Below are 12,041 nucleotides of genomic sequence, written 5' to 3' on the forward strand. Positions count from 1 at the left end.
CCTTCCTCCACCTATGACACTCTGGCTATACCACCAAGGCCCCTCTGTGTTCCAAGTACATGGAGACTTCAGGCCCAGTGCAGGAGACACAGTATAGCAAAACTGACAGGCTAGAGGTCAGATCCTGGCCTCGATGCTTCCTTCCGGGGTGATCTCAGTATCTCCGGGCCTCAGTTTGCCCATCTGTAAAATAGTGAAAATACTAGTACCTAGGACATAGAAGGGTTAAGAATGCTAATGAGGGAAGGTAGGTACAGTACCGAGCACATAATAAGAACTGACCAAATGGTGACGCAAAGGAAAGCCAGCTGAGCCTGAGGGATGGCCCACTCTTGCTCCCCTCTTGAGAGGCATGGGATTTAGAAACCAAAGGAGCTTTGCAACAGGGTGGGGCCTGGCTCTGTCTTGGTTGGGATGTTCCGGAGAGGCAGAGGATTCTTCCTTGCAGCTTGGCTGGGATCCCCGGCTATGTGTCCATTTCTCCACCTGCTTCACGCGGCATCTCTGTGCACGTGTGTGTGCTGGACTTGCTGTCCTTGAACAGTGGTTGAAGTTGTGATTTCTTTCCGATCTTTTTACCCCCTCCCGTTCCCGCCTAACTCTTGCTCCAGAGAAGAAGAACCGAGTTCATTCACTCTGGCTAAAGATGGAGTTGTAACACTGGAAGCCGTCTCGGCACAAAATTTCACAGAATATATTAGTGAATATATTCGGTAAGTAATATATTCAGCTCAATAAATATCAGTTGTGGTGATTTCCCTATTAGAAAATAGCGGACTGTCCCCAGCGCCAGTCTAGTCCGCCCCCCTAACTTCTATAACATCTGCTAAGCACCTGGCACTTCGAGGCTTTCGGGAGAGATTGGATGAAAGAGCAGAGAGGAGGCTGAAGGCGGCGGCTTTTCCCTAGCTAGGCTGCATCGCCTTTGACTACCCTCAGTTCTGCACAGTGGCCAGTAGAGGGCAGGAGCAGTTAAGACAACAATACTCAGGACCCGCCAGCCACAGAATTCCTGGCTTGAGGAGGGAGGATGGCGGAGGGAGAAAAATGTTAACAACGACTGAAAAAACCCAATTGTTCTTTATCTCCTGGGGACCAAATGGAAGGAAATGTGTAGCTAGTGGGATGGAAGTTAGACTTCTGGAAGAACTTCCAGAACACAAAGTTTGCTAACTAGAACTTTTTTTTATACAGGTGATTTTTTTTTTTTAACCACCTAGCTACAACTGCACAAGCAGAGAAGATGAGAAAGGGAGCTCGTCCAGTCCAAGGCCTATGTGACCCACTAGGTCCCCTTAAAGTAACCCTTCTGAGTGTGCCTTAAATGACTCCATTCTTTGAGATGCAATCATAAAATAACTTTATTGGTCAGGTTAGCCACCACTCATGCTTTTCCTGTAATAAGGATCCTTTATAGAGGCATGATGGTGTTCACATGCAGACGCTTCCTGAAGAGCCTGGGGCAGGGGCAGCCTTGCCCCCCCACATCAGAGCTCCTTTGTTGAAATGAGCTGGTTTGGCTTTTGTGGATTTTTGAGTCTGGAGCCAAGCACATAGTCCAGGGATCCTCCCCTCCGCTTCCCAGCAAAGCGTACCCAGTATCAGGGATGTGATGGCATCTGAGCAGGGGCCAGGCTAGGGCTAGCTGTCCTCAGGCAGTCCCTGTCCCTGACTGCCCAGATGGCTCCATCCCAATGGTGCCAAAGGGGCGGGATGGTGAGGCCCCAGGCATCATTACCTTTCAGACATGGGAAGAAGGAATTGCTCTCCAGCCAAGCTATAAAGCAAAAGGCATCTTCAGTAATGAGGGTGTAGCTCAGAGATGTGAAAGCAGAGGGTTTCATCCTTGGCACAGGCCAGATTTGGCTGCCTGGCACAGGCTCCGCAGACCCAACAAGCATCTCCAGCCAGAGTTTTCACTATGCACTGTGGCCTCAGGACAAATCAATTAACACAGCTGAACCACAGCGTCCTCTTTTGGGCTAGCCAGGCACGTCCAGGGCTGGCCGGAGTCTGCTTCTCCCATCAGGATGTCGACCTTTCTGCTTGGATAAAGGGAGAGGACACACTACCTTTCTCATGCTTTCAGAACCATGTGCCATGGAGGATAAAGACCCGAGTAAGGAGCGGCTGGGAACACAGAGGGTGTTGGGCAAGGGTGGAACTCGGGGGCCTGCTTCCTCAATTCAACCGAATCGGGACGTTTGCCCCTATGAGGGATGCTAATGTAAGCAAGATCTGGCCTTTCCTGGGCAGAAGTCTGATCCACCTTCAAAGCACTGCCCAGCTGCTAAAATACAACCCCTCCATTTACGAAAGCCTCAGGTTGGCTGTCTCCTCCCATATCAGTCCCTGAATATTGTGATCATGCTGGTGCCCTCCAATCTGGTGGCTTTCAAGGAGTGAGGTTAGGGAGGTGTAGAGGTGACTCTTGGTTTCCTTCCCCCCCCCAGACACTAGTGTGACTTCTCCGCAGAGGCCACGGGGCTGATGCCCAAACGCCTTGGGCTCTCATGCCTCTGCCCAAGGCACAGAAGAGGTGTGTGTGCAGCAAGGCTGAGTGGATGAGGAGGGTGAAGGAGGAGGCAGTTGGGCAAGAGGTATATTCCGAGGAGCACTGAGAGGGAGCCCAGAGTAATTGCACCACCCGCCTGGCACGCAGGAGAGCGGTCAAGCGCTGCTCACGGAGAGAGCCAGGGATTGTGGGGAAAGCACGCTCCGTGCGTCTGTGCGGTTGCCCAAGCGACTTGTTGAAGTTCATGACGCCAGATCATTGGGAAGAACCTGGGGGTAGTGAGGGGTCTGGGGTTGGGACTTCCAGGGATTACTTCCTCTGCTACCACGTCTGTCCTGGAAAGAGAGCTGCAGCCATGTCCCTCAGTAAAAGGCTGCCTGTCCCCTGATCCCACCTGACCCTGCCTACATGGAAGAAGACTACAGAGGGAGCCCATGGAGTTCTGTCACATGGTCTGTCCCAGACCTTCCAGCAAAAGCCAAACCAAACCATCAAGCCAGATGCAGTGGGGCGTGGGGGCCTTCGGCCCCGTGCCCCGTGCAAGGGCCACTCAGATTTCGATGAGGCTGGCGAGGCGCAGGCAGAGGGGCGCGTCCACCGGCATTGCGCTGCGCTTAATCTCGTTCCCGTCCAGGCGAAGCACCTGCAGCTTGGAGAAGTTCATGACGTCCACCACGGTGCAGAAGCTGCTGATGGAGAACTCTGTGGGGACAAGAGGGGCGGGGTGGGTGGGAGAAGCCCGGATCAGGGGCCCGGATCCACAGGGAAGCCGGTCGGCCTCTGTGAAGCGGCTTCAACGCTTCTGAGGCGAGGAGTGGGACTTGGCTGGGTGGGGCGGTGTCTTCCCGGATCGGAGTCATAGCGACTGGCCCCGCTAGGGGGCAGCACCAGGACCGGGGTGGGGTCTCTGCCCGCGTCGGCGGCTCCGCTTCCTAACCACCCCTAAGCTGCACAGTGCTCTGCAGTCCCTGGAATGTCCTTGAGCGTCCTTCCCGCCGAGACCTGATCTTTTCCCATTTGTGGACAGCAGGGGGAAGCAGAAGGTAGTCAAAGACCAACCTTGGCAGCTTCGAAGGACTTTGCTGAAGGGCTCTGAGAAGGAAGACTGGGGAAATGGATGGACCTAAATCTGGAATATCTCCTGACACTTTGCAGATAGACAGAGGGGGCAGGAAATTAGAGAAATCCTGGGCAGGGAGACAAGTGTCCTTGCGTGCGGGAGCTTTGAGGGGGTGCGTGTCTCCATTCCCAGCACCGCCAAAGGAATGAGCAAGGCCCCGAGGTTCAAGAAGGCGGAAATTCATAGATGAATAGGGCTGTCGTGGACCTCAAAAGTCAAATAAATAATTCCCTTGCCTCCTGCATTTAATATGATATGGTTTACCCCCCTTTTTTTAATCTCAAAAGAAGTCTCCTTTTTGAAGATATTCCCCTCTGCCCCAAACCACATAATCTTAATAGATACAATAGTTCTGTTTGGGTTTAACATAAATCCCTCTGTTTTCCCTCTAGTTGTCTTCTTGGACATATTGGCCACATCTGTCTCAAGTCTCCTGGGTTAGGGACTTGAAGGGAAAACACCAAGAACTCAGCACAACTCCAGGAGAGCCAGCACAAGTCACCGTGAAGAGCTGCCTTCCACGCGGTGCCTGAGGGCCTCTGGAAGCTGGCTCCTGCCAGAGGGGCTCCCAGAGAAGTTACCTGTTGGATCTCGGTGGGATACATCTCCAGGGCTGTCGCTAACATGGGGCAGCCCCAGAGCTTACCTTTGCTTCCACCAGAGAGGTTGCTCAGCTTGCCAGTGTGGTCGGGAGGCATGGGAGGAGTCAGAGGAGGATGGCCTCATGGAGGGGGCGGTCATGGGTGTGAAAGGGAAGGCTGTGAGGACAGTGTGGGGGGCTTAAATAGGCTGGCGAAGAAAGTGCTTTTCAATTAGCACTAACAACTGGTTTCAGTCCCTCTTAAGAACTGACCAAGAGGGCGCCTGGGTGGCTCAGTTGGTTAAGCGACTGCCTTTGGCTCAGGTCATGATCCTGGAGTCCCAGGATCGAGTCCCGCGTCGGGCTCCTTGCTCAGCGGGGAGTCTGCTTCTCTCTCTGACCCTCTTCCCTCTCGTGCTCTCTATCTCTCATTCTCTCTCTCTCTCTCTCTCTCAAAAAAATAAAATCTTCAAAAAAAAAAAAAAAAAGAACTGACCAAGAGGAGATGGGGCGAGGCTACCGCCCATTAACTTGTATTGCAAACATAAGACAGAAAATCCAGCTCCGAAGAATAATGGGACACTGGACTGGGAAGAGGGGAGAAGATGGGAAATGCCCTTCTGTGGACAGCATTCAGTGGCAGGGTGGGGGAGTATGAGGAGGGGAGTGGGTGGGGATGGGAGCGGGGTGGGGAAGATGGAGATCTTTTGGATACTTCTGGATGTCTCCTTTCTGGTCTCAGGAAGTAGATTAAGTGGCCTCTGAGTGGGCAGGTTCGGGGCAGAGCTTAGGCCAGGGGCTGCGCCTGTGGTAGCCATGGAGGAGGGTAGAGTGGGGTGGGCTGGGGAGAAGTCAGTTGGATTGGCTTATAGATCACTTCCAAATCTACTGCACTAGATGGATTCTCTACCCCAGCCTTGGGCCCTCAGGCCATCCGCTAAAATCCTGGATCCCTGCGCATGTATGTGAATATGGGGGATACTTAGGGGCTGCTAGACACACCCCGTATATCGATTCCATCCACACAGCAGATGCACTGTGCCCCTCTGTTTGCCTTCCCCACGCTCATGAAGAGGACAGGGCTTTTGCTTGGAGACTCTGGAGGACATTTTCCAGCCCAGATTAAATACTGACATAAGTCTTTCCAAATTCCTCCTGGGGTACCCACCCTGCTCCCTTGGATCTCACAGCTACTGAATAACATTCCGAGCTGTGTTCCCTTGCTGTTGCCAGGCTGGAAAATCTGAGGGAGATGCTAATAGAAGAGGCAAGGGGGAGGGAGGGGACTGGCTTGATTCCCTTGCACACCCTTTAGTTCCTGCCCTCCATTTAGCTCCTCCCCAGAGGACTGCTTCAGTCCCACCTCCACCACCACCCCCACTGGCTATGGGAGGACACCCTAGGAGAGGGGCCCGAGCTTGGGGCACTGTCCTTCCTGCCCGTGGTCTGAATCAGAGAGCTATTCCTCACGTTCTCAGCCAGAGACGCCGGGAGCCAGGTCCTTGGATGTTGAAGGCTGGCCTTCAGGGTTTTACCTACATAGCCTGGGTGGCCTGGAGAGATAGATGGCTGCTTCTTCTCAGTGCCCCCGTCTTCACAATGCAAAAAGTCAAACAAAACAGTACTCTGCCTGTCAACTCCCAAGTGGCAAGGAGAAGAGAAGCTAGTCATTGTTATTGTGTATTGCTTCTCAGTTATGTGCCAGGCCCCAGACCAAGCACCTCCCGTGTCTTGATTCGCTAATTTAAGACAAAGTAAATGTAGGAACTGGGGTTATTTTGCCTCAGAAGAAGACTGGCAGAGAGACTAAATGATAACTGGATCAGGGGATTTGGCTTAAATGGCACAAGAAGGGACTTGGGGGAGACACTGAACATTTTTAGGTTGTTTGGCTTACTGGAGAACTTTCTCTCAAGACCTTGGGACACTTAACTGAAGTGGTTTTATCTTCCGCAGAGCCTTGCGAAGGGGCGGGCCACCCTGTATTTGAGTGGCAGACGTGCTCCGCATGGAGGCAGGGGGTGACAGGAGCCCTTCCCACCCCGACTTTCTCTGACTGTGTATCATCAGGCAGTAACCAATGGGTTCTCTCCCACGACAGCTATTCTTTGCTGTCACATCTTCAGGAGCAAACACGGCACATAATGTGACATTTCTGATGTGACAGCCCCCCGGGTTCAGAGTAGGGTGGCAGGTGACTTCTGGGTGGGATAATGGACAGCCACAAGTAAATGTCAACCCCTTTGCAGCCTGCGACATCTCAGAGACATCTCAGAGCTGTGGCCCACTTGGGAATAAGACCTCCCCGCACCCCAGAAAAGAGAGACTTTACATATAAAACAGTTTGGGTGCCCATGATGGTGTCTTGCACTTCGAACCAGAGGACCAGACACCTCCTTACCTCGCCCGCCCTGCTGTCGACCTCTGGGACAGGGTGCCTCTCTTCCTCAGAGGGCTCTCCAGCCCGTTTATGTCTTGCTAAATGACTGATCTGTTCCCTGAGCACCGGGAGGGAAAGAACAGAGTGGGAGGGAATGAAGGCTCAGTCCCTATCTGTGCTTTGATGGTGTGGTTTGCTCACAGCAGGCTCCACTTCAAAGCCCTTTGCCAGGTAGTGAGTCCTTTCCCAGGGAAAGGGGGACTTTGCTGACCGAGGAAGGCTCAGTACCTTCCAGCTGGGATTCCAACATCAGAGGCCCTGGGGTAATGTAAGCACGTTCTGAACACAAGATCCTGACATGGAGCTGAAAAGCAACTAGATCATTCCACCCAAATTGAGTATTTTAGTTCTAAGAGGCAGAGAGGCAGCCCTTTTGATTCCTTTAGGCATTTACCGGGAAGTGCTTGGAAAACAAGAGGGCTGTGTCCTTGCCCGCTGCCCCAGGGCTTTGTGGTGATAGGGCCCCTGTCACCCTAGGGGGACCTCTGCCCCACCACCAGGGGCTCCTTGTACTCCAGGGAGAACGGACCAGAACAAGTACCTCATTCAGCTCCGAGAGGCTGCACATTCTTATCCAACAGCTGTTATGTTTAAAAGACAAACAGCCAAACACATGGCCGGCTGCAAAGGCAGGGGTAGGGCATGTGGAAACAGAGAGCTCATCCTCTTCTGGGTCAGTGAGTAAGAACGAACACCATGGTTTCTTAACAGTCCACCTTCCTCCCAAGATGGACCCTGGAAGTTCAGCTTAAATCCCCCTCTCTAGGAACTGCTCTCATCCAAACCTCCGCAAACTCATCTCTCCTTGCTCCTCAACACGTGAGCCCTTCCTCTCAGACACACAGATTTCCTGGCTGTCCCCTACAGGTGACCCATTAAATGACTGGTCCTTCTGCGGCACTCCCATCCCAGAATGGCTTTGTCCCTTGCCTCCAGCCCGAGCTCACTTAGCTCTCAAGACTTAGATGGAAGCTTACCTCTTCTGGGAAGTCTTCTTCCAAGCCAACACCCCCCCCACCCCCGAATTTTCCCAGCACTGCTGTTTAGTCTAGGGGCATGCCGTTTTGGACCTCTTGGACAGGGGTGGAACGTGGGTTGAAGGTGGCTTCATTTGTGCTCTCCGTTTCCCCTACTTCTATGTCCTTTGCATTGCTGCTAGCACTCACAAGAGGGTGTTTTCCAATGAAACAGCCAGCCACTCCCCACTCCCCTTTGTCAGTCTCACCATTGATCCTATTGCCTTGGAGGTAGAGATTCTCCAGGTTGGTGTTGACTGGGGGGATCTTCTGCAGCTGGTTGTAGGAGAGGTCAAGCTCAAGGAGGCTGCTGGAGTTGAAGGTGTTGGAGGCCAAGCCATTGTTGGTGAGACTGTTGTGGGACAGCCGCACGTATAGCAGCTTGGGTGACCCCCGGAAGTAGCTGTCGGGGACGGAGTAGACATTGTTGTGCTCCAGGTACAGCTGCTCGAGGGCTATGGGCAGTCCATCAGGCACCTTCCGCAGGTGGTTGTAACTCAGGTCCAGCAAGATCAGTGACCGGAGGCCCCTCATCGCACTGCCCACTTCCTGGATCTCGTTGTGCTGGAGGTACAAGGCTGTGAGGTTCTCCAGCCCCTCCAGAGCGTTGTTGGGGACCTTCGATATCTGGTTGTGGTCGAGATGGAGCTCCCTCAGGGATCGAGGCAGCGGGCCGGGCATCCGGGTCAGGTTGTTGTGGTCCAGGTATAGCCTCTCCAGGTGCTTCAGCTTGGAGAAGATCTTCCTGCCCACCTTATCACTGGTGATCTGGTTGCCATGGAGAGCAATCCAGAGCAGCCCGGTGGCATTGTCGAAGACGCCTTCCTGGATGGACGAGATCTGGTTGTTCTGGAAGTAGACGTACTTCATGCGGGAAGGGACAAAGGGCAGATACTTGAGGTTGCGGTTGTCACAGTACATGGCTGTGGGGAAGTTGGGTGGGCAGTCGCACTCCTGAGGGCAGTCACGGGGCTCTGGAGGGGGCGGAGAGCCATAGGCATAGGCTGGGCCCTCCTCCACCCCATAGGGGTAGGGCTCGTAGGGCTCATACGGATAGGGGTCATAGGGATCGTAGTAGGTGGACTGCTGGCTGCGGAGGTAGTGGAACCACCAGTGGGGATCTTCGTCGTACTGGGCCCAGGAGAGGGAGCAGAGCCCGGCCAGCAGCAGGAGGGAGGCCCACTGCATTTTGTTTCTCTGCAAGACGGGGGAGAGAACAGAGCAAGCAGGCATGAGTGAGACAGCAGGGAGGCAGGGAGGCGAGCCTTGAGCTGTGAGTGATCAGATCTGACTTGGGCAGCAGGCCCCTGGGACTGGGAGCCCCGTCCTCACTTCCCACACACCTCCCCCCAGGGCCGGCTCCGCACACCTGGTCCATCTGGACCATGGCTACCTGGGGGAGCTGGGTACATTTTACCCTGCTCACAGAGTCACAGAAGCAGAGCCTTCGAGATTAGAAGGAACTTGAATGGGGGGCACTGCATTTTTTTTTTCAAGGGGCACGTCCTTAGGAGCCTCTAGCCACCTGAAAGTTCTGTTGGGAGAGCTGGAAAGCCCCAGCAGTCATCCCTGGGCGGGAGGGTGCTCTTCAGGCCTGAATTCCCATTCAGTTTGGACTCCCCGGGGATATAATATTTTCCAAGAGTCCAAGGAAAAAGCCCTCTGGTTCTTTCCCCGTCTCTGGGAAACCTTCAGAAGCATCTTGAGACCTCAAAGGGGGAAGATCTGAACTACTCCTGGAAGATCTTTTGGTCTCTTGGGTGGGGGTTTCTGGTTTCTAGTGTTTGGGGAGGGTTGTGGTCCGTCTGCAGTCACCACAAGGCTCGGGCTGCCTTCCAAAGTGTCAGTGTCTGTAGCAGTCTGCTGGGTGAGAACGCTCTCTGGTTGGCAGTCTGTGGCTACGCACGCTACCTGGCTGACACGGCGTCTTCATGTAACAGCGACAGTCCCCCCCAGACTGGGGACCCTGGCACCAGGTGTGGTGGTGTCTTCTAGGGTGGGTACTGAGTGTGTGGAGCCTGAGTCAGTGCACTTGGCTTCTGTGGTATCAAGTAGAGAGTTAGCCCCCCTCATGCTCCGCCATGGACATTATGCTAGAGCCTCAGGGTACAGAGAAATGAATGAGGAACACTGAGAAATGGAATAGGAGTTGAGGACACCTGTGTTATACCCAAGAGAATGTGGCTTTGGAATGGGATTCTGGCGTCCCCCTCTCCCATCCTGGGCTACCTGTGATGACATCTGGATTACCAGCCTCCATGATTAGCCCTCCCCTCCCCCCATAGCCAGGCAACCTGTTACCTTGAGCTCATATGTTAGTGAGATGAGAACAGGGCAGGCTTGGAGAGAAAGGTGGGTTTGGTGCATTCTGGGAGGGAAGCTGAAGGTATGGAAGATGAGGAAGCTTACTGGTCACCCTACTCTGAGTACCGATAGCCAACGCACTGGATAGCCCTTATGAGCAATGGGAACCTTCCAGAGGTGTGAGGGTCACCCTTGGACAGAGGAACCTTAGAAGCTTTCCCGGTCCCGGAAGGGTTGCTTATATCCCTCACATTGCTGTTGGGCCTCCTGGGGTTGGCAACTGGAGACAGGAGAAAGAAAGGAATCTAGGAGTCAGCATCAAATCCAATGATGGGAAAGAACCTGACTGTGACACTCAATCTGGTCACCTCTGCCACCGTTCCTCCCAGGCCCCAGACCTCTCTGTTTCCTGAAAGTGATTCCTGTCGGCCCCCTTATTCCATTAGCCTCTGGGTTGCAGAGGAGAGGCACCTGGCTCATCCTCAAACAGCCTCAGGCCTCAGACAAAGAACTCACAGTGTTTCTGAGAAGCCAACCCAACTGCCCACTGCCTGGGCACGCTGGCTGGGCCCTGGCTCCGGCCAGGAGAGCAGACGGATGGAGCGGCCCACTGCCAACAGCGCATTTTTCCATGCACAGCCCTGGGCTGCTGCAGGACCAAGGTAGATGTCCGGAGGCTGGCACAGTGAGCCTCTGTCTCCATTTCTCCTTCCAGACTGGGCATGTTGGCAGATGAGAGCCACCTTCCTCTTCAAGACCCAGCTTTCCAGGGGCTGTGCATCCTGCCCACTCGGGCCTCTCCTTAGGAGCCATGCCTGCTAAGAGGGCTGGGTGGGGAGCTTCTGCCTCTCCTCTGCTCCATCTCTTAGCAGTGCTGCTCCAGGGTCATATACTTTTAAATCCCTCTGCCCACCCTAACAGCAGAGACCTTCCTGGGCTCAGGGTTTCGTGAGGTGGAAAGTTTCTGGGATTGGCGCTCCCTGAGGTGTGGGGAGCTGACTCAGGAGTTAATGCTCTTCTCCCATTTCTCCACTCTAGAGAACAATCTTTCCCTCCAATCAGGGTTGAAGAGGTCAGACCAAAATTTGTCTCCTCTGCTGGATTGGACCCTCCTTCATGGCTCCCTGAACATTGTTGATTCTCAACACTTCTCTTTATTCTTTCCCTTTCACCCCAGCAACATACACACACACACACACACACACACACACACACACACACACACTCACACCCCCCCATCCTTCCCCTGTAACAGCACTCAGGTGCCATCATCTGCCTATAGGACAGACTGCAGGGCTGGGGTAGTGGGATTATGAGTACCAGCAGGACAGACCTGGCTTCTTTAGATACCTGGTCCTTCCCTTTTTCATGCCTGAGAAGGGGAGATGCCCCCCCGCCCAACAACCAGAAAGGAACTGTAGGACAGAGGCAACACGTTCCCTCTCCTCCCCGTTGCCCCTCTCCAGCATCCTGGGGTCATGGCCCGGATGGGAGAATGAGGAATGGCTGCCCCCTGTCAGCCCCTCTCCCCAAGCCCCAGCCCCTTCCTTTACTCCCGCTATGGAACTACAAGGGACAAAAACTGAAGTAAAATGACTAAACTTACCTCCAGCTGAACCTTTCAGAGAGTGACCACGTCCCTCTGTCTGGCGTCCTTGGGTTGGAGAACGTGTGAGAGAGAGAGAGAGAGACAGAGTGTCTACTGAGAGTGTGCAGGCCTATGCCAGGCCAGGGTCCCGCCCCCAAATTCCTAATCAAACATTGTGAAGAGAGCGACTGAGGAGGCTGGATCCTGGCTTTTTCGGCTCCAGGGGCGGAGCTCACACCCAACCAAGCAAAATCCTTCCGTCCGCCTGACTTTAGAAAAACCACCTTCTTTCCACTCACTTATCTTCCCTAAAGCACTGGCAGCTCTGAGTCTCTTTCTGCTGAATGAGTTAGTGGCGCCCTGGAAGGTATTGGTATAGTCTCTTACCAAGTGCCTGGCTTTCTCATTAAACCCACAAGGGCAGATGCAGGGCTGGGGAGGGCCAGGACTGGGGAAGAGGCCATCTTAACTCTTTCAG

General features: G+C 53.9%; 1 protein-coding gene across 1 annotated transcript; it reads right to left on the reverse strand.

The window, feature by feature from the left end:
- Positions 1–1,347: 1,347 nt before the first annotated feature.
- Positions 1,348–11,708, reverse strand: FMOD (fibromodulin). The gene is made up of 3 exons (XM_025855209.2): positions 11,582–11,708; positions 7,881–8,868; positions 1,348–3,217 (listed from the first exon to the last, which is right to left on the reverse strand). The coding sequence occupies exons 2-3, from the start codon at positions 8,857–8,859 to the stop codon at positions 3,066–3,068; spliced, it is 1,131 nt and encodes a 376-aa protein (XP_025710994.1). The 5' UTR covers positions 8,860–8,868; positions 11,582–11,708; the 3' UTR covers positions 1,348–3,065.
- Between the last annotated feature and the right edge of the window lie 333 nt (positions 11,709–12,041).

Source organism: Callorhinus ursinus, unplaced genomic scaffold (genome assembly GCF_003265705.2).
Source record: "Callorhinus ursinus isolate GAN/ISIS: 27379988/994484 unplaced genomic scaffold, GSC_fseal_2.0 scaffold57, whole genome shotgun sequence".
NCBI lineage: Eukaryota > Metazoa > Chordata > Mammalia > Carnivora > Otariidae > Callorhinus > Callorhinus ursinus.